This window comes from Sebastes fasciatus, chromosome 11 (assembly GCF_043250625.1).
Source record: "Sebastes fasciatus isolate fSebFas1 chromosome 11, fSebFas1.pri, whole genome shotgun sequence".
Taxonomy (NCBI): domain Eukaryota; kingdom Metazoa; phylum Chordata; class Actinopteri; order Perciformes; family Sebastidae; genus Sebastes; species Sebastes fasciatus.
The window spans coordinates 1,940,683-1,963,182 of NC_133805.1; the positions used below are offsets into that span (position 1 = coordinate 1,940,683).

At 45.3% G+C, this 22,500-nt stretch overlaps 2 protein-coding genes across 5 annotated transcripts in view; one reads left to right on the forward strand and one right to left on the reverse strand.

Annotated features, from left to right (window-relative positions):
- slc39a6 (solute carrier family 39 member 6) overlaps positions 1-12,620 on the forward strand; it is a 34,721-nt gene extending 22,101 nt beyond the window's left edge. For 2 of the 3 annotated variants that reach the window (XM_074649870.1, XM_074649871.1), the window contains exons 6-12: positions 1-76; positions 3,673-3,873; positions 4,440-4,521; positions 4,623-5,033; positions 6,057-6,137; positions 6,339-6,529; positions 9,137-12,620. The exon at positions 1-76 is cut by the window's left edge and continues 94 nt beyond it. In XM_074649870.1, the coding sequence (XP_074505971.1) occupies positions 1-76; positions 3,673-3,873; positions 4,440-4,521; positions 4,623-5,033; positions 6,057-6,137; positions 6,339-6,529; positions 9,137-9,289 (1,195 nt within the window). In that variant the 3' untranslated portion in view covers positions 9,290-12,620. The remainder of the gene's footprint in view (positions 77-3,672; positions 3,874-4,439; positions 4,522-4,622; positions 5,034-6,056; positions 6,138-6,338; positions 6,530-9,136) is intronic. The other variant, XM_074649872.1, reaches the window with a different exon arrangement.
- A 2,082-nt stretch (positions 12,621-14,702) lies between these two features.
- LOC141776357 (uncharacterized) overlaps positions 14,703-22,500 on the reverse strand; it is a 15,467-nt gene continuing 7,669 nt past the window's right edge. The window contains exons 3-4 of one of the 2 annotated variants that reach the window (XM_074649868.1): positions 21,082-21,189; positions 14,703-19,179 (exon numbers count right to left, since the gene is read on the reverse strand). In XM_074649868.1, the coding sequence (XP_074505969.1) occupies positions 15,464-19,179; positions 21,082-21,181 (3,816 nt within the window). In that variant the 5' untranslated portion in view covers positions 21,182-21,189 and the 3' untranslated portion in view covers positions 14,703-15,463. The remainder of the gene's footprint in view (positions 19,180-21,081; positions 21,190-22,500) is intronic. The other variant, XM_074649869.1, reaches the window with a different exon arrangement.

A 22,500-nucleotide genomic window follows, 5' to 3' on the forward strand; every position in this document is an offset into this window, starting at 1 on the left:
GTTCCTGCTCAGCTTCCTGGTGGCGCTGGCCGTCGGCACGCTGAGCGGCGACGCCTTCCTCCATCTCATCCCCCACGTGAGTCAGCAGCGCGGCGGCACGGGATACGGGACGGCATGTGTTCCTCAGTCATGTTGGGTCTGAGTTCTGCTCATACGTCTGTTTCCACCACGATAACTAAACGGCCTGTAACTTAAAGGGACAGTTCAGGCGTTCCTCAGTGTGGTTGTAGGAGCTACTTCTCCGTAGTCGGTGTTTAACGGGAGCAGCAGAGAAACGCCTTTTAGACACCTAACAAAATGTTTGTGGGGTTGTATGTATGCTCCCGTGTTCTGAGAGGTCAAATTACTGGTTTTCTGAACGGAGTCTGGTGGCTTTGAGGACAGCGATATAACAGAAAGAGCCGTCTGACGGCGAGGTAAAGGGGAGAAAATATTCTAAATATAGCGTACACTTAAACTAATAATGATTTTTTTAGGTGGCTAAAATATGTTTTCCTGCTGCTCCCGTTAGACGGCCCTTTACCTCCCCGTCAGACGGCCCTTTACCTCCCCGTCAGACGGCCTTTACCTCCCCGTCAGACGGCCCTTTACCTCCCCGTCAGACGGCCCTTTACCTCCCCGTCAGACGGCCCTTTACCTCCCCGTCAGACGGCCCTTTACCTCCCCGTCAGACGGCCCTTTACCTCCCCGTCAGACGGCCCTTTACCTCCCCGTCAGACGGCCCTTTACCTCCCCGTCAGACGGCCTTTACCTCCCCGTCAGACGGCCCTTTACCTCCCCGTCAGACGGCCCTTTACCTCCCCGTCAGACGGCCCTTTACCTCCCCGTCAGACGGCCCTTTACCTCCCCGTCAGACGGCCCTTTACCTCGCCGTCAGACGGCCCTTTACCTCCCCGTCAGACGGCCCTTTACCTCCCCGTCAGACGGCCCTTTACCTCGCCGTCAGACGGCCCTTTACCTCCCCGTCAGACGGCCCTTTACCTCCCCGTCAGACGGCCCTTTACCTCCCCGTCAGACGGCCCTTTACCTCGCCGTCAGACGGCCCTTTACCTCCCCGTCAGACGGCCCTTTACCTCCCCGTCAGACGGCCCTTTACCTCCCCGTCAGACGGCCCTTTACCTCCCCGTCAGACGGCCCTTTACCTCCCCGTCAGACGGCCTTTACCTCCCCGTCAGACGGCCCTTTACCTCGCTGTCAGACGTCCTTTACCTCGCCGTCAGACGGACCTTTACCTCGCTGTCAGACGGCCCTTTACCTCCCCGTCAGACGGCCCTTTACCTCGCCGTCAGACGTCCTTTACCTCGCCGTCAGACGTCCTTTACCTCGCCGTCAGACGGACCTTTACCTCCCCGTCAGACGTCCTTTACCTCCCCGTCAGACGGCCCTTTCTGACGGTGAACTCAAGCCGTTATATCGCTCCCTGTAATGTTAGCTGACCAGACGAAGGTCTCTCCATGAATCAATGCTGATCCTAGTGTTGGCTTTTCCTGCCTCACAAGACACGGGAAACCTCTGTTGGTCTGGAGGAGCTGCAGCAGTTATTTCTGCACAAACGTCCACTGAACATTCACTAGATATTCTCAGAGCTAAACTAACTCTTCTGCAGTGTGGAGTGAGCAGCATGCACGTGAGAGGTGGAGAGAGAGAGAGAGAAGGAGCGTGGTGTGTGAGTGAAGGCAGGCAGAGGAGCAGAGGAGCAGAGACTCCGGTCCTGGAGACCAAAGCTACGGTCTCCTCCGCGTCCTCCGACCGCGGCCAACACTGTTTAACAGCTTCACTAGATACAACCAAGAGGTTTTGCTGCTTCACTGGAGTTTGTGTTGGAGTCTGAATCTGAACAGCGGAGACACACGAGAGACCATGAGACACACGAGAGACCATGAGACACACGAGAGACCATGAGACACACGAGAGACCATGAGACACACGAGAGACCATGAGACACACGAGAGACCACGAGACACACGAGAGACCACGAGACACACGAGAGACCACGAGACACACGAGAGACCACGAGACACACGAGAGACCATGAGACACACGAGAGACCAGGAGACACACGAGAGACCATGAGACACACGAGAGACCAGGAGACACACGAGAGACCAGGAGACACTCGAGAGACCAGGAGACACACGAGAGACCACGAGACACACGAGAGACCACGAGACACACGAGAGACCACGAGACACACGAGAGACCACGAGACACACGAGAGACCACGAGACACACGAGAGACCACGAGACACACGAGAGACCACGAGACACACGAGAGACCACGAGACACACGAGAGACCACGAGACACACGAGAGACCAGGAGACACACGAGAGACCAGGAGACACTCGAGAGACCAGGAGACACACGAGAGACCACGAGACACACGAGAGACCACGAGACACACGAGAGACCACGAGACACACGAGAGACCACGAGACACACGAGAGACCAGGAGACACTCGAGAGACCAGGAGACACACGAGAGACCACGAGACACACGAGAGACCACGAGACACACGAGAGACCAGGAGACACACGAGAGACCAGGAGACACTCGAGAGACCAGGAGACACACGAGAGACCACGAGACACACGAGAGACCACGAGACACACGAGAGACCACGAGACACACGAGAGACCAGGAGACACACGAGAGACCAGGAGACACACGAGAGACCAGGAGACACACGAGAGACCACGAGACACACGAGAGACCAGGAGACACACGAGAGACCAGGAGACACTCGAGAGACCAGGAGACACTCGAGAGACCAGGAGACACACGAGAGACCATGAGACACACGAGAGACCACGAGACACACGAGAGACCAGGAGACACACGAGAGACCACGAGACACACGAGAGACCACGAGACACACGAGAGACCACGAGACACACGAGAGACCACGAGACACACGAGAGACCAGGAGACACACGAGAGACCATGAGACACACGAGAGACCAGGAGACACACGAGAGACCATGAGACACACGAGAGACCATGAGACACCGACCAGCAATGATTTATACGTATAAGAAGTTACAAACAGAACCTTTAAGGAGCGCCCTACTGTCGCTAAACCGGAAGAACGAACACAACTGCGTTCAAACGGGAAGTAAAAAAATGGGCAGGGCCACATAAATTGAATAGGCTATAGCAACATATTAATCAGATTATCATACTGTCTGTGTTTTTGTTCCGGTGCTTTGCACAGAGCTGATACCCGCTCGCCTGCCCGCTCTCATCCCCGTCTCTCTGAAACGGTGTCCGCCGCCTGGCAAAGGCAGCGGAGGTCGTTAGACAATAACTTTATATTTTTATGTGAATAAAATGTACCCAAATTCACAAATCTGAAGGATATTACTACTGACGTTCATGTAGTATTACGTCACAACATCTGCTGTGTTTACCACGTGTTTATTTGCATATAGAGCGGGGACGTGAGATCTGATTACGAGTCGTCACTAGAGACACATTCTAATGTGTGAACAGACGTCACTGAGGACGCATGTTAATGCCAGGTGTGAACGGGGCCTTTGTCCACAGCTCATGTAACCAGGTGTTGAGGGTTTGACTCACCTGGCTCCAAAGACCACACAGTGTTGTCTTAGTCTGGAACGGCAGCAGTGATGCGTTCAGGTTCCTCTGTTTTTATCTGTGTATCTGCTTCAGTCTCAGGGAGGCCACCATCACGCCCACCACGAGGATTCTGGGATGGATGTGGGAGGACATCATCACCCGGCCCACGATGAGCCGGAGGAAAACCTGGACGCGGTGTGGAAGGGTCTGGCGGCTCTGAGCGGAGTCTACGTCATGTTTCTGATCGAACACTTCCTGACGCTGGGAAAGATGTACAAGGACAAGAAACAGAAGGTCAGTCTGGTCATTAGAACAGACACACAGGCTTTGATGCAAATGTATGATCCTGGAGAGAGAGTGACAGCACATGTTGAGAGAAACTAGGATGTTCTTCAGACATTGTTAAGAAAACAAGCCAATTGCTAGCCAGCGTTAACTAACGTGATCAGAGAGTTATTCTGCCTCCGCTTAACGCTCCGCCCGCTAAACACGTCACCATGGTTACTAACAGGAAAAGGGGGATTAACCCTATGACATCACAAGTTCTACTACACTCCAGTTTTTGGATTTGGTAGAGAGTTGTTGTGAAAATGGGCGTAGTTCCCCTTTAACACCAAACTGTAGATCACTCGTCATGTTGGTTCAGTTTGTCCTCATAATTACCGTTTATGTAATGTAACAAACACGACAGTTGATTTCTACATTCATCCTTCAATAAAACATCTTTTATATCTGAGAGAATAGATCCCATTCATCAGGTGATTAGCATCCAGCTTTGGAGACCGTGATCGCCATGGAAACGTGTGTTTGATATTGTATTGTTGTTGTTAATGCTGTAGTATGTTTCTCTGCCGTCCAAGCAGAAGAAGTGGGATCAGAACGACAAAGCAGATCCGGAGAAGCAGCCCGCTCTGGAAGAGAACGACCTGAAGCCAGCCGAAGGTGAGACGCAAAACACGGAACAACAACTTGATCTGTCTCTGAAGGATTCTGAGCTGAAACTAGAACCAGGTACAGCCCATGACTTCGGTGTCTTCCTCCAGATGTGGAGACGAACGGCGGCGGTATGTTCGGCGACCACTCGAGCGGCCTGCACGACGGCAGCGTGGCGGAGGAGGAGCAGGTGATGCTGGCGCCGCAGGTGTCCGTCGTCTCGCCGCAGGGTTACGGCGGAGCGTCGGGGTCCGCCGCCGCCGCCGCCTACACCGCCGAGGACTGCGAGAACAAGTGCCACTCCCACTTCCACGACACGGTGGGCCAGGCCGACAGCATGCACCACCACCACCACGACTACCACCACATCCTGCACCACCACCACTCCCAGAACCACCACCCTCACAGCCACTCCCACTCCTACTCGGAGGAGCACTTCCAGCAGGCCGGCGTGGCCACGCTCGCCTGGATGGTCATCATGGGAGACGGACTGCACAACTTCAGTGACGGCCTGGCGATCGGTGAGTAGGTGTGAACTTTAAAGAGTTGTTCTGGACAGACGAGGTGATCCAGTCCTGTTCTCAAGTCCAACATGAAAGACATTTTTAGTGATGCACCGATACCACTTTATTTCAGACTGAGTACAAGTACTTACATTTGGGTACTCTCCGATACCGAGTACCGATACGAGTACTTCTCTGTGCCTAAAGACCCTCGTTAACAGCCAGCTGGAGGGTGTGAGCGACACACGGCAGGCTGGGGAGTCCCGCATACGAGGCGGTGCGCCGCCACCGGCACTAGGTCGGCTTGGAAAGGCTCAGGGGGGAGAGGTGCTTCTGGGTCCTGGACAAAGTGTCGACCGGGGCGGACTGTCCTCAGTGCTCCCTGACCGCGTCGTGCCCCCAGGGCGGGGCTCGGCCCACGTAAAAGGCGCCAGGGGTCTGCGGCGATGTCTGCAACCCACCAGACGCGTCTTGAAACACGGACCAAGGAGTCTAATGCACGCGTGAGTCAGAGGGTGCAAGAAGGGAGCAATGAAAGTGAGGGAGAGAAAGAGAACGGAGCTGACGGGAGAGCTAGAGACCACCTTGGAGAAGTTACAGGAAGTAGACACGTGAGACTACGTCCGCTTTTCAAAATAAGGTGTTAACAAAGGGAACTGTAGATATAAAATCCATCTATGGAAATCAGATTGATGGATTATATTCACCAGAAGTATAAAACATTCCCACGCTGGATTTAACATGGGAGGGTGCAGGTCGTCTCCACGCTGACCCTCCAACGTTTTACACTCTCTGAGGTTTGTTTTGGTTGACGGATACGGAACGGATATGACGTCACGTTACTCAGACTACCACAATAAAAGAGTTAACGTCCTTCTACCTCCACATAGACTCAGATGAAGCAGATAGATCCATTCTGGCATTAAAACATCTGTGTTCCCCCCCCCTTCTCGTTATGATGATAACTTCCCTCGGAATGCGATCATTTTAAGCCTCTGGTACGATACTCTAACATCTGAACATGTTGACGTGTCTCTGCAGGCGCTGCCTTCTCCGAGGGTCTGTCCAGCGGTCTCAGTACGTCGGTGGCGGTTTTCTGTCACGAGCTGCCTCACGAGTTAGGTAAGACCTCCCATCTCACAGATTAATGTAGCAGCACATAAAGCCTTTCTGTGTTCTCGCAGTATAAGCTTCATATTTATAGGTGACATTGTTTTTTAAATGTCTTCAGTATTGATATTAAACACATTCATTTTTAGATTTCATGCAGTTTTTAGGACTGCCGGTCCTCGTCTGCAGTAAACCGTTGACTCCGTTTCCCAGGTGACTTTGCGGTGCTCCTGAAGGCCGGCATGACGGTGCGTCAGGCCATTCTCTACAACGTGCTGTCGGCCATGATGGCCTACCTGGGCGTGGTGATCGGCATCTTGATCGGACACTACGCGGAGAACATCTGCATGTGGATCTTCGCCCTCACGGCCGGCCTCTTCATGTACGTGGCCCTGGTGGACATGGTGAGTCGACGTTAACGCCGCCGACCATCACAGACTGTGAGCGTGTGTTTTTCTGCAGCAGGTCAGAGGAGTGGTTTCCTCATCCTGAGAACAAAACGATCTACCAACTGAGAGCCAGTAATGCTGTTCAAACCTGCAGACACTCGACCAGGCCCTGCTGCTTCCTGGCAGAGTGGGATCTGTAAAGCGCGACCTGGAGGTGAACCTAAAGGCAACACAGTCGGCCACTAATGATGAGTTTCTCTGTGCATTAGACGGGCAGGAAAGGACCGTACTATTGTGGAAACATCATAAAACAATATGCTCCAATCATAACATGGCAAACTGCAGCCCAACAGCAACAACAGCTGTCAGTGTGTCAGTGTGCTGACTTGACTATGACTTGCCCCAAACTGCATGTGATTATCATAAAGTGGGCATGTCTGTAAAGGGGAGACTCGTGGGTACCCATAGAACCCATTTACATTCACACATCTGGAGGTCAGAGGTCAAGGGACCCCTTTGAACATGGACATGAAAATTTAGCTTAACTTTGGAGCGTTATTTAGCCTCCTTCACGACCAGCTAGTCTGACCTGGTTGGTACCGATGGATTCATCAGGTTTACTAGTTTCATATTCCAGTATCTTCACTCTGGCTTTAAAACTGAGCCGCTACGACATAAAAATCACAAGTTGCGTTAAAGAAATTAATGGCGTTAAAACAAATTTGCGTCTACGTGTTATTTTCGCATTAACTTTGACAGCCCTACAAACTACATAAAGGTGCATCTATGTTAACATTTAAGGTGATTAGAGCTGCAAAGATTAATCAAACGGGTTCATATTAAATTAATCGCCAAATATTTTGATAATGGATTCATCGGTTTGAGTCTAAATTCTCTGATTGCAGCTTCTTAGATGTGAATATGTTCTGGTTTCTTTCCTCCTCTGTGACGGTAAACTGAATCTCTTTGAGGACGTCGTCTAAATTCAATATTTAGGAAGTGGTTAATCATTATTGTCTTCACGTGGCGAAGGAAGAAACCCGCTCAGCCGGTTCCCACCGAGTCAGCAGAAGTGAAACTGCTCCGCTGGCGTCCAGTCAGCTGCAGCTGTTCTGTCGACTCAACAGGTCTTGAGCCGATATCTGACTCAGAGAGCAGCAGCCCTCAGGACCAGATGGCCTCTTCACACACACACACACACACACACACACACACACACACACACACACACACACACACACACACACACACACACACACACACACACACACACACACACACACACACACACACACACACACACACACACACCACACCACTCTGTAAACCTGCTACACATTTATAAAACCCACCAGGAGAGCGTTGAGCTGTCACAACCCTCTGCTGCTGCCGTCCGATAAACACAGCGAGGCCCGTGTTGTCGGAGGCTGACCTCTGGTGGCCGCCGTCCTGCGCTGATTTCTGAAGAAACAAAGACATCAGACTTTATCACAGACACGGGGTTTCCGTTCACGAGCCCGTAGCTAACAAGCTTAGAAATAAGAACACGTGGTTTTTGCAAACGGAGATGATGTAGGGGAGCGGGGAGGCGAGGTCCGATCAGGTGTGAACAGGACCACGGTGTTCCTGCGGGCCTTTTCACATCAGGTCAGTTGATCCATTCACCTCTCCACTCAGCTTTCACATTAGTAAAGTTTTCCGTACCCGAGTCCACCACGTCATCATCCACGTGTATTAGTTTATGTTGAGATCAGCTGTTCTAGTGGCGGAGCATCGTAAAACACTTCACTCAAACTGGACAGAAACTAAATATTACTCAGCAACACGTCGTCGTTAGTCTTCCAACAATCACCGACTCTGGTTTGGTTCGAAATAAACTCCTATTTCACCGAGTTTGGTGTGAAAACCGTGTCTGAGTACGGTACGGAGCGTTCACACGAATCAATATTGGTGTCTGCAACAACCCACCCGACTCGTCTTGAAACACGGACCAAGGAGTCAAACGCACGCGCGAGTCAGAGGGTGCAAGCAAAACCCCGCGGCGTAATGAAAGTGAGGGTCGGCGCGAGCCGGCTGAGGTGGGATCCCGGCCCAGAGGGGTTGCACCGGCCCGTCTGCCCAGCACCGTCGGGGAGGCGGAGCGTGAGGACCCGAAAGATGGTGACAAGAGGTTAAAGTCACGCTGCCGTAAAGTGGTATCGGTGCCGTTGTATCGGAGCCGTTTTGCGAGTACGAGTACATGAGCACAGTATCGGACCCGATACCCGGTACTGGTATCGGTATCGGTGCATCTCTACCTGGGAGTATACGTTTCTTGCTCTACCGACTGAGCTAGCTGAGATAACCTTTGAGAATCGTCTGGGTTTCTGTTTTGCCTTTCAAAAAGGTTCAGGTTTGTGAAGATGGGTGGAGTTCTGTTAAGGACGGCTCCACTGCGTCATCGAGCCGTGGTTTCATTCATCTTACTGGTGAAAATCAGTTTAATGGTCTAACGCCACAATCCAGTACTACGATGTTCACAGTCTTCATGTTTTCAGTCATTATCTTCCAGCGTTTATAATGTATCTTTAAAGAAACCAATCCCAGATCAGTGTGACTTCCTGTGTTGTTTTTCTTCTTCAGGTGCCCGAGATGTTGCACAACGACGCCGGCGACCACGGCTTCAGCCACTGCGGCTTCTTCCTGCTCCAGAACGCCGGCATCCTGCTGGGCTTCTGCATAATGCTGCTAATCGCCATCTTCGAGCACAAAATCCAGCTGGACCTGGGAGACTGACGGAGAGGCTCCGCCTGCGTTTCAGCGTCTCCGTCGGAAGCGTTCTATTTTTTTATTTTGTTATTCTAGTCCAGTCCGGTCGCCTTCATTTAGTTTGTATTGAGATACGTAGGTGTAGGAGGGAAGCATCAGTTCAGATGTCACATTATCCAATGTCATTTAAGAAGTTGAACCCCGCTCTGTTGTTGTTGAAGCTGACGGATGCAGAAGCGACGCGTTCGTGAGCTGCTCAGACGTTACAGATTAGTTATAAAAACAACTGACAAAGTTGTTCTTTCATTTACTTGGACTGCGGTTCAAACGTCTACGTCTGGAGTCTACGGGAACAAAAGTAAATAAGTGAAAATCCACCCGTTCATATTACTCTTAAGGCCAATTTCATCAACCTTCACTTCTTAGAGGTTCATATTTACGATGAATCCAATAAGGCATGAACGCAGCATGAGAAAACGTCCCCCTTGACCTCTTTTCCATCAAATAGAATACCCCGTTATGACTGATTTAGTAATGATAGTAGTATTATGTGAGGTGTTGGAAGTGTCGAACCAGACACCCAAAGTGCCATAACCGCCCCAAACTATTCACATTTTAAAGCTCCTCCTAGACGGTGGCGTTTCCAAATTCATACCACAGTCTTTGCCTAAATTAATCTTTGCACACAATATTATCACGGTTAGGGTTGCAGCAGCAGCTCGTGATCATTTTACATTATCTATTCATTTAGTGTGTTAAAATGATGATGATTTTTTTTGTGCCAGAACTCAAGTTGACCTGAAAGAAATCCACATAATATTTAATTTAAGTTTAAAGAAGCTGGAACCGGAACGTTTCTGCTTAGATAAATTAATAATAGCTTGTTTTCTGTTGATGGTTTCAGCTTCAGGTCCTTCATTTCCTGTAGTGTTATCCAGCAAACACACGAGACACTCCTTATCAATTTCAACCATCAAGGGGTCCCTTTTAGGAACTGCCAGTAGTGATCTTGTGATGAGGATCACACCAGCTGTGACTAACATCCAGCGCTCTTCCTCCTCGGATCACACCCCGTCTTTGAACTCTGCCCTCAGTTTCATGACTGCTTCTTGCAGCGGTTGCGACGCTGATACCTGGCGAAGTTTTCACGACTACAGTTATATTACAGACCTTAAAGACCTTTAAGGCTAACGAAGCAAAGAGTATTAATTGTCAGTGTACTCACTAGTGAAACAACAGCACACCACAGAGTCCTGACGTCCAAACCAACAATAAAATAAAGATAAAAACGCTCACCGACGGCCCCAGACTGTCCGACGCTCGGTGGTTGGTTGGTGAGTCAGAGAGTCCATCCAGTTTGTTGTACCGGAGGGGCTCCCCCTTGTGTTTGTTGTGGCGTATTGCGACATTAAAAAACATTCTTTAACAACTGTTGAAGTTAGTTATGAAATATGACTCTGTAAAGGCAACTTTGATTTACTTTAACCATCAACTTCAAATGTTTATGGGGGGGGGGATTTAAAAGGTGTTACCCATTAAGTTCACCGTAAAGGGCGACACACAACCCCCCGACCTCGTCACGTAACGGCCGATGTCGAGGACGGTGGCATGGAGCTTTGGCGGCCGCGATGCTTGTTGACGTGCGTTGTAACACGCTGCTATTATTTGCTCCCCTTAATTGATAACAAAAACCCGTCAGTGGTGCGTTGCCGTAGAAACCTGCAGGAAGGTCTGTGGCAAGATTCAAATATCTAATCTCCATTAATTGCACAGTTTTTATCAGTTCTAAATGAACCTTAAAGGGAGATTAGTCGAATATTTAATATTATCAACATGGGAGTGGACAGATATGCTGCTTTATGTAAATGCATGTATATATTTATGCATAAAACAATATGCTCAAATCATAACATGGCAAACTCATAATTATCTTAAAGTGGGCATGTCTGTAAAGGGGAGACTCGTGGGTACCCATAGAACCCATTTACATTCACACATCTGGAGGTCAGAGGTCAAGGGACCCCTTTAGAAATGGACATGACAGTTTTTCCTCTCCAAAATTTAGTGTAAGTTTGGAGCGTTATTTAACCTCCTTCATGACCAGCTAGTCTGACCTGGTTGGTACCGATGGATTCATCAGGTTTTATAGTTTACTATGATACCAGGATCTGACTTTTCTTCTGTCTTTCTTTTGGGCATTTTTTCCCGACTTTTTTGGGACAATTTTCAAACATCTTTCAAGCTTTTTTCTGACATTTTTTGGACAATTTTAAGACTTCTTTTTTTTCGGACAAAAACCCTCACACACCCACACATCTGGAGGTCAGAGGTCAAGGGACCCCTTTGAAAACAACCATGACAGTTTTTCCTCGCCAACATTTAGCGTAAGTTTGGAGCGTTATTTAACCTCCTTCACTACAAGCTAGTCTGACATGGTTGGTACCGATGCATTCATCAGGTTTTATAGTTTACTATGATACCAGCATCTTCTCTAGCTTTAAAACCGAACCAGTTGCGTTAATGCGTTAAAGAAATTAGTGGCGTTAAAACGAATTAGTGTTATCACGTTAACTTTGAAAGATCTAGTCGTCTGATAATCGTTCTCACCGTGACGAGGTGGTAATCTGAAGTATAACATTCCGCTAAATCAGCAGGAAATCCGTCCATTAAATGTTCAGCTCGATGAAGGAAATCAAATGTTTTGCGGCTCCAGACTGATTTTGTTTTTTGCATAAGATGTCTCTTTTGATAGTAAAGGTCGCTGACCCCTGCGTTAACACTCTACCCTCCGACTTGTACTTGGACGACACGACGACGACGACGAGTTCTTTTGGAGCGAATGTGGCGCTGACGTGACTCCTCGGGAACATCGCCTCTCTAGAAAAGCCAGATTACAGATGTGTGGCATCTGTCTGACTGTTTGCTTCAGTGTGTTTTTTTATTTAATGTTTTATTTCATTGTTACGGTTGAAGAGTTCATGTGGCAGCTCGACCCTGATGGTGTTCAGTGATACTAATACTTGTATACGTTACGTTAGTCTTTGTTACAGCTGTAATTATCACAACAGATGTTACCCTGATGTTTAGGTTTAAGTTTCTCTCACTGGTCGTGGAAAAAAAAAGTTATTTTCTGGCCAGTTTATCTGCTCAAAAAATTATGAAAAGCAAGTTGAGTCTACGTAGACCTCAACCTCACTGTATATTTACATGTACAATAGTATACTATGTGTACATATGTATGTACAACACTGTACAAGTATGTGTTTGTTTCACAGTCTCTGTGCTGTTTGTTGTGAACTATGTGAGTCTCAGTTACATTGTATTCAAACCAAAAGAATCTCATTCAGAAGAAAAAGAAGTTGTTCTGTCGTGTTTTTATCTAAAACTAAATGTTTGAAATGAATCTGTTGGTGAAGGGAAGTACAGCGGGGGGAGGGGATTAATCAGGAAGACGTCTGGCAATACAATCACACAGCTCTGCAGTAAACACTGAACTCATGATCTTTCTATTGAAAATGTTTTTCATATTTGAGGTTAAAATAAAAGAAGACTAAACTCCCGTCAGAAGGGATCAGCAACTCAAACTGATAACGAGACGAGAGGAAGTCTAAAAATAAAATCAGGACGTCGGCGTCAACGTTTCAGGCCAGATTGAATTTCAGTAAAGTTAATAATTAAATTAAATACATCACACAAACGTTAAAGGAATAAAACACGATGAGTAAAGACTTTCTGCCGTCTTGCATTACCATTAAGATGTTTTACTTCCTCCTTTATTTTATTAATATTTCTTACAACATATAATCGATCTACTTGGTAGGTGAAAAATATTTACAAGAAAGCAAAAATAAACATTTGAATACAGCGTGGTATGTTGGAGACGAGTTGTGAATAGGGCGGTCAATCCATTCAAATATTTGATTGCGATTATTCACACATTTTTTATCTGTCCAAAATCAACCTTAAAGGGAGATTAGTCAAGTATTTAATCCTCTTATCAACATGGGAGTGGACAGATATGCTGCTTTATGTAAATGTATGTATATATTTATTATTGGAATTCAATTAACAACACAAAACAATGACAGATATTGTCCAGAAACCCTCACAGGTACTGCATTTAGCAGCTTCATGTAGTTAAAGTCTCAGCAGTAAAAGTAAACAAGTATTCTCAGCGTTATGGAGTAAAAGTACACAAGTATTCTCAGCGTTATGGAGTAAAAGTACACAAGTATTCTCAGCGTTATGGAGTAAAAGTACACAAGTATTCTCAGCGTTATGTAGTAAAAGTACACAAGTATTCTCAGCGTTATGGAGTAAAAGTACACAAGTATTCTCAGCGTTATGTAGTAAAAGTACACAAGTATTCTCAGCGTTATGGAGTAAAAGTACACAAGTATTCTCAGCGTTATGGAGTAAAAGTACACAAGTATTCTCAGCTTCATGTAGTTAAAGTCTCAGCAGTAAAAGTAAACAAGTATTCTCAGCTTTATGTAGTAAAAGTACACAAGTATTCTCAGCGTTATGGAGTAAAAGTACACAAGTATTCTCAGCGTTATGGAGTAAAAGTACACAAGTATTCTCAGCTTCATGTAGTTAAAGTATCAGCAGTAAAAGTACACAAGTATTCTCAGCCTCATGTAGTTAAAGTCTCAGCAGTAAAAGTAAACAAGTATTCTCAGCGTTATGGAGTAAAAGTACACAAGTATTCTCAGCGTTATGGAGTAAAAGTACACAAGTATTCTCAGCTTCATGTAGTTAAAGTCTCAGCAGTAAAAGTACACAAGTATTCTCAGCTTCATGTAGTTAAAGTCTCAGCAGTAAAAGTACACAAGTATTCTCAGCTTCATGTAGTTAAAGTCTCAGCAGTAAAAGTAAACAAGTATTCTCAGCTTTATGTAGTAAAAGTACACAAGTATTCTCAGCGTTATGGAGTAAAAGTACACAAGTATTCTCAGCGTTATGGAGTAAAAGTACACAAGTATTCTCAGCGTTATGTAGTAAAAGTACACAAGTATTCTCAGCTTCATGTAGTTAAAGTCTCAGCAGTAAAAGTAAACAAGTATTCTCAGCTTTATTTAGTAAAAGTACACAAGTATTCTCAGCGTTATGGAGTAAAAGTACACAAGTATTCTCAGCTTTATGTAGTAAAAGTACGCAAGTATTCTCAGCGTTATGGAGTAAAAGTACACAAGTATTCTCAGCTTTATGTAGTAAAAGTACGCAAGTATTCTCAGCGTTATGGAGTAAAAGTACACAAGTATTCTCAGCTTCATGTAGTTAAAGTCTCGGCAGTAAAAGTAGAACTTTTGCTGCAGTTCGTGAAACTTAAACTTGACCTGGAAATATAACATTACCTGCAATAAACTGATTTAATAAAGAAGACGACGGTTTAGAGTAGATAAATATAGCTGATGAGACAGAAAGACAACAACACATATTCAACTAAATATTACAATTTATTAATCACAACTCAATCACATAACATTGAAATATTCAAGCTCGGTTTCCAGTAAAACCACGCCTGGTATTATATTAACATGTACCCAAATTTCAATGAGATTATTTACGTCTTTTCTTTAAAAACAAAAACAAAACAAGAAGAAAAATACCCAAAATGCATCATGGTGTTAAAATACAGGATACATGTTAAAGCAGCTTTAACCTACTAACGATACAGCAGACCTACAATTTAATTATGTAAAATAAACAGAAATTGTGTTAACCATCTTTGTTACAGACATCTAACTCTAACTCTCTAAATCATAAGTATTTAGTGATTCTAAATATTAAATGTATATTGTAAGTACTAAATAGATCATTATAAAGAAAAATATACGAGGACAAACATCTGTGTGGCAACAATTAATGACATGTGTCAAATAAGAAGCAATTTTCCACATTTAAACAACATTCAGGTCATTTAGAGATGAAATCCAGGTCAGTGTGGCTCTTAGCCAATTCAAAACTGAAATTTGGAGCAATGAATGAATGCTAGCATGTTACCATCAATAATACAAAATGTACACATGAGTTGTAATCACGTCAACATACTGATGGTCATACCGGGACTCGGCTGTACTTTTGACTTATTTTGCATCCGGCCATCACTTTTGTTCTGATTTATACTGTGATAAAAACCTCACGGTGCTGCTAACGTGGCCGCAGACTGCAGACCTGCAAACCGGGTCATGTTTTTCCTTAATTTCCAAAAAAATAATTTGTAACTCTCTGGACAACACCTTTCTTTTTTTTCCGCTCCTGTTTTTCTTCGGACAATTCCTCCTGCGTTTTTGTAAGTTTCTGTCGTTTTACTTTGGAGATGATGTCTGCTTTGTCCCTCATTGCCTCCAAGGACTGAATTCGAGCCTTGTAACCCTCTTTGGCCTCTGATTTTTCTCCTTCAATCAGCATGTCGATGTACTCTGGAGTGGTCAGAGGGTTAGGCCTCAGAGCGATCTCTTGCAGACGAGTTATAGAGTGAGCCGACTGATCCATGAGGGACACGATCATGTCTTGGAGTTGAGCAATCTCTTCCTCTTGCCTCTCGATCACTTCCTGAATAGTCATCTTTTCTTTCGTTGCATTTTTGTACTTGTCTTTCAGCTCTTGCAGCGTCTTCTTCTCTTTTACTTGAACATAATCCCAACTGTAGGTCTGGTTGAAATGCAAACTCCAAATGCATTTTCCAGGGCAGACAGTGCACCTCCCTGTCGCATCCATTGATGCGCAGCCACGTTTTTCATTATCATCTGCTATCCCGCACGGGTAGTGGCATGTTATTGAACATTTCTGGCAGTTGGTGATGTACTCTCCTTTCTTTGTGAGCTGTTTCTTGACCGGTTTTGTGATCTCCACCTCAATCTCAAAGTTTTCGTTTGAAGTCATGACTGTTTCGTGCTCTTTAATCTTTTCTTTGGTTGTCTTGATTTCTTCAAGTTTTGCTAATCCAGCTCTAACTTGTGGTTGCAAACCTTCAACAGCTGTTTCAAGGTGCTTTCTTTCTTTTAGAACCTCTCGGGTCATTAGCAAGCTTTTGGTTTCCATTTTTTGCAAAGTAGTGAAGAACTTCCCCATACTTTTGGCACCCATGTTCCAAAACATTTCGTCAAAGTTGTCGTCCTCATCCTCATCAGAATCCTCGCCACAGGCCCGGTCGCTGCTGCTTCTGTTGTCTGCAAACAATGCAGAGTTGTTGAACTTGAAGTGAACCGGAAGCCCTATGTCATTTTTTGGACATGGAACCCGGGAGACGTTTATTGCCTCAAGAACCGGTGGCTGCTTGCCGTCTGCAAAAGTCACTAGCATCTCAATGTTCTCTGCCACATCTTTGCCAAAAATGGAGAGCACCGAGTCAAACACATATCGCTGTGTTGCGGTTAGTCGTGCAAGAGAGGCCTGAGTAACAAAACACACTGCATCAATCTCACTGACTCCATTAGCTGAGGTGAAAAGCCTCCGGATTTGCTCGGTGATCTCCCTGTCTCTTGCTATTCCTCTTGTATCCCCAAACCCTGGTGTGTCCACAACAGTCAGAGAGAAGGGGATTTTAAACCCCTCTTGGTAGTTGACTTTGTACACAGTGACTTCAGAGGTCTGGCTTTCAGCTTGAGATCTAGACTGATCCTCATCAATTAACTGAAATCTGAAAGTGTCCTTCCACTCCACACCAACGATGTAGTTGATCATTCCATTGATCAAAGTGGACTTTCCTGATCCGGTTGCTCCAAGAACCATTATTGTGCGATTTTGCCTCATGCTTTCTTTGCCAAAGTTAAACCTCCGGCATCCATCGATGTCCATATCTTCTTCTGTCAGAGGTAGTTTGTAAAGTGAGGGATGTCCAGAATTTATACTCTTACTAACATGTTTGAGGAATTCTGCAAGACGTGCAAATTCACGTTTTGTTGTACAGACATTGCAGACAGTGATGCTCTCTTTGCTTCTGCCGTCTACACCACAATCACATCGGACCCTGACGACATATTCTGTCTCTAACTGAAGCCCTGAAATGATCGCCTTCTCAGCTCTTGACATCATTTGGCTCCATTGGAGATCTTCCTCTTTCACCCTGTTGTCCTTTACGGCGTACTCCACGATGTAGCTCAGGATGTGGACATCTTGTCCAAGCTCAGCAGGTTTCTCCCAACTAACTGATATCTCACTTGAGTTTGGTTCAACTTGAGGTTTTCCAGGAGGGCTGCAAGGTAAGGTTTTAATGGAACCACTGACTTCATTGGCTGGCCCAACCCAACCTGCTGAGGTCACTGCTCTGCATCTGAACATATACTCTGTGTTAGTACTCAGATCGCTCACTGAGACTTCTTCAGCTGTTGATGCTGTCTTCTGTTTCCATCCTTCCTCTCCAGTGACACAGTACTCAACAGAGTAGGAGGTGATGTTCTCTGCTCCAAATCTGGGTGGAGAAATCTTCAGTGTCACACTGTTGTGGTTTATATCACCTACTGTTACCGTTTCAGGCTTTGAAGGCGGCTCAAAGTTCTCACTGACTGGAAAGCCGTCTTTATAAAGGTAGATGCTTGAACCTTTCTGTGTCTCATTTGTTAATCCCACTGTCAAGAACTTAATGTTCTTGTTCTCCTTGTTGGCCTCTGCAAAGTCACTGAAGAGCTTTGCTTTATTCCTCAATGTGTCTGCTGCTTTGTTTGAAAGGTACCATTGTTCCTTCTCTACATCCTGAGTGCGTGGATCTTGAGGGTCGTCTGGTGTTTGTTTTAAGTAGTTTGATAAAGTTGAGAAGTATGGTTCAGCACTTCCCAGCGAGGTGAAAACAAAACACACAGCATGCTCTGCACTGAGAATTTCTTCATGAAGACCATTTTGAGATGGAACGATCTTGGTGTTTTTCATAATGTTGGTGAAAGACTTTAAAATGCAGACTTCTCTCTCTTTACAGTCCATCCACTCATTCAGGTTTTTGTTGTTGAAAGGAGAAGAGCATCTCTTCTTCAAGATCTCAGCGAGCACAGCCTCTTCTTCTCCTCCTCCTCGGATTAATGGAAGTTTCTTTGCCAAGGTTCGTTGAAGTTCCAGTCTGAACTCAGAGCACATCTCTTTAAAAGTTTTGATCTTTTTGGCAATCTGTGGGAACTGCTGTGCAGTGGTGGTTTTTAATGCATCATTGCACCTCATTTCCAGCTCACTGAAGTCCTCCAGGACACTCTGGGATTCTTGAACTAATCTTATACTTATCTGACGTACGAGTTTAGCAGCAGAAGAATCTAAAGTTGTCAGTGGCAACAGCCAGACTTTCATCGGTACGGCGTTTTCTCCGTTGGCTCCCAGCAATTTTGGCAGACTTTGGTAGACTTCCACTGCATCCTGAAAGGATGTCGGAGGTTTCTGAAGGGAAAAGTCTCCAAAGAATCTGCAGGAGAATTTCTCAACATTTTCTTTGTCCTTGTCTTCCATTTTCAGAGAACCTTCACCTTCTATCGCAAAGCAAGGAATCTTCTTGATCATGACTTTCAAGTTGCCCTGAATGTCTTGATGATCTTCCTTTTTAGACACCTCACGGTCAAAGACAAAGAAGGCTTGTGCCCCATAAAGGATACCAGTGACTACATGTGTTGCTATTCCTTTATCAAAGACATATGGATGCTTCACATTGCCTCTTCCAAGATGATTCATCGACAGTTCCTGGAACTTTGTGGTAGTTTTGTAATTCAGTGTTACTCTGGCTTGATTTTTGGATGTCTTATGATCGTTCAGGTATTTCGCCGATCCTTCAACCTCAACCAGTCCACCTAAGAAACTTGCTTTCAGAGAGGCTTCAACCTTTAGCGCTGAAGATTTATCTGCAATTGATTCAGATGCAACTATCTCAAAGTCGCTGCTAGGTTTTGGTCTTTCTCTTGTATCTTTTTCCAGGTCATTGCAGTCCCACAGTGTCAAGCCTGCCAAAAAAGAAGTAAGGAAGTCAAACTGTATGTCAAGCACTTTTAACATAAATTATTATCAGTAGGGCTGACTAGTAGCATGTCTAGCATTCTAGTGAAATGTATTATGTTAAATGAAAAAATAATAGTTGCATGTATCTCAAACGACATTATGACTAGTCCGAATTGTTGAGCACTTCGTTGCTCATAAGAGGCTTCCCATTGGATATTGGCCCAACAAAGCATCTGAACAGTGTTAGCAGAAGCAAAGGCGGTTGTTCCAAACAACAATAACCCATAAAATTACAATTCGGTATATTTAAATAAAACCAACAGCAATTACTAACAGCCATAGTCCTTACAACCTTAACTAATGTGTTGTCACTGGTTTGGTTATGTTTAACGTTATAGTTCCCTTAAACATGTATAACGAAGATGTGCACCAGAGGGGATTTAGAAGTCGCCTGAAAAATAAGTAGGTATACGCCGTTTACCTGCGTGTACTCTGCACTACACCACTGCTTATGACAAGCTAAATGTTACGTAAAACTAGACAGCCATATCCTCAGAATACCATAGACTGTTACATGAATCTTGAAACATCACCGCACAAAGTAACCTAAATCCATAGCTAATGTATAGCTACACGTTGCAGAGTGACTTCATTACTCTACCAGGTAGGATTCATCCCTTCACATGACTGTCTGAGTCTCATAAAATATGCAGGTTGTACAACGAACAGGCAACCACTTGTTGCGAAGTGAACGCAATGGAACGGAGAAGGTTGACATCTAGTGGCTGAATGTTATCAATAGCACCTTTAAAACACGTTTGTAATCTCTTACAGAAAAAGGGACACACATGATATCTAACTGCTGAGTTTATTTTAGGGATGTTAATAATTAACCGTTAACCGACGTTAAGAACTTTAACGGTTAAAACGGTTAAAATAAATATTAATAGTTAGTTAAAAAGCTGAGAAAAACTCAGGAGCGGCTCGTCTCTTGAAGGAGAAAAGCTGGTCCACCTCAAGAGGCGGAGCCGGAGTTGCAAGATACAGGAAGTTGGGTCCGGTCTCTCCAGCTCGCTTGAGCGGAGCGGAGCGAGATGTAGCCTCGTAGCATTTATCCACCGACAAATAAACTGTACACACACTGTCTGCTACACCTACGTTCACAGCTAGAACGCCACCAACAACACACACTCCCAGTCGCCACACACACACGGTCTGTCATACACTCGCAAAAGTCCCGCCGTAATGACAGAGCGGCGGCGAGCACGAAGCTGCCAGCAGAGCTACAGATGCTAACGTAGCACAAAAACACACACTGTCGTACAATCGCTATCGTTAATCCAGGCAGACACACAGCGGGCAATCTGCTAAACTAAACTAAATGTGCAGTGGAGAATTTACGTTGAAAGTGGCTGCATGTCCGCGACACTACACGCAGCATCGTAGCTGCTAAGTTAACGCTCCCGGACGCTGAACTGGAGACTCCGTTGTCTGTTGTGTTCATGCACTGCAGCTGGCGCACCTCTGCATGCGACGCACTAATCTTGTCGGTTAACGGTTAATAATCGGTTAACGAGGGTCGGTTATTGGTTAAGATTTCCTAGTTTATTTGTAAGAAACAAATAAAGAGGGAATGAATTCAAGAGCTATGTTGTCCGTAAACTCTCTTGAACCAAAAACATTTTCAGACACAAATGAAATCCAAAATATTATAATTATTATTGTTATTACTATTATTATTTTTGTCTCGGCCTATAGCAGGGCTGCTACCACTAGCTTGTACGGATAAACTTTTTTTATAGCTAGGTTCCCATACCTGATAACTTAATACCAAAATAACAAGATCCAAGTTTTTAAAAAGTTTTGTTGTTCAGTTGCATTTAATAACTTTATGTGTGGATCCTCACCAGGGACCAGTGAATCTTGGCGGCAGTCGTACAACATCCCGAGGCTGAATGGCCGGCCGAGCGCCGCCACCTCCATCGTTCTGCCGCCTTCAGGGTCCATCTTCTACACTAGAGAAAACATAGTATGTTAGTCCACTCCGGTGACTCCCCTGCTGTCCAAACTGTCATCTTGTAGAGTTGCTGTAACAAAGACAAGCTCCTCTGAAGTCTAGAATAAAACTAGAAAATGCATTTCCTGCTGAAAATGCATGGGAATGCTGACAACTGAAATGAATTGCAAAGCATTGCTGAAAATACAGAAATCTTAAAGAAAAATAGATTGCACTGCACTCCTGAAAAACTGAATTGTAAAACTGGCGGAGTTGAAAGCTGAACTTCATGACGCCAAAAAAAGCCAAGAGCTTAAATACATTACTAGAAAAGCTGGAAGCTTCCTGTTAGGATAGCAGCAGCAGAAGTAGTAGTAGTAGTAGTAGTAGTAGTAGTAGTAGTAGTGGTAGTAGTGGTAGTAGTAGTAGTAGTAGCAGTAGTAGTAGTGGTAGTAGTAGTGGTAGTAGTAGTAGTAGTAGTAGTAGTAGTAGTAGTAGTAGTAGTAGTAGTAGTAGCAGTAGTAGTAGTAGTGGTGGTAGAAGTAGTAGTAGTAGCAGTAGTAGTAGTAGTAGTAGTAGTGGTAGTAGTGGTAGTAGTAGTAGCAGTAGTAGTAGTGGTAGTGGTAGTAGTAGTAGTAGCGGTAGCGGTAGCAGTAGTAGTAGTAGTAGTAGTAGTAGTAGTAGTAGTGGTAGTAGTGGTAGTAGCGGTAGCGGTAGCGGTAGTGGTAGCAGTAGGGGTGGTAGTAGTAGTAGTAGCGGTGGTAGTAGTAGTAGTAGCAATAGTAGTAGTAGTAGTAGTGGTAGTAGTGGTAGTAGTAGTGGTAGTAGTAGTAGTAGTAGTAGTAGCAGCAGCAGCAGCAGCAGCAGCAGCAGTAGTAGTAGTAGTAGTGGTAGTAGTAGTAGTAGTAGCAGCAGTAGCAGTGGTAGTAGTAGTAGTGGTAGTGGTAGTAGTAGTAGTGGTAGTAGTAGTAGTGGTAGTAGTAGCAGTAGTAGTAGTAGTGGTGGTAGAAGTAGTAGTAGTAGCAGCAGTAGCAGTAGCAGTGGTAGTAGTAGTAGTGGTAGTGGTAGTAGTAGTAGTAGTAGTAGTAGTAGTAGTGGTAGTGGTAGTAGTAGTAGTGGTAGTGGTAGTAGTAGTAGTAGTAGCAGCGGTAGCAGTAGTAGTAGTAGTAGTAGTAGTAGTAGTAGTAGTAGTAGTAGTAGTGGTAGTGGTAGTAGTAGTAGTGGTAGTAGTAGCAGTAGTAGTAGTAGTAGTAGTAGTAGTGGTAGTGGTAGTAGTAGTAGTGGTAGTGGTAGTAGTAGTAGTAGTAGTAGTAGTAGTAGTAGTGGTAGT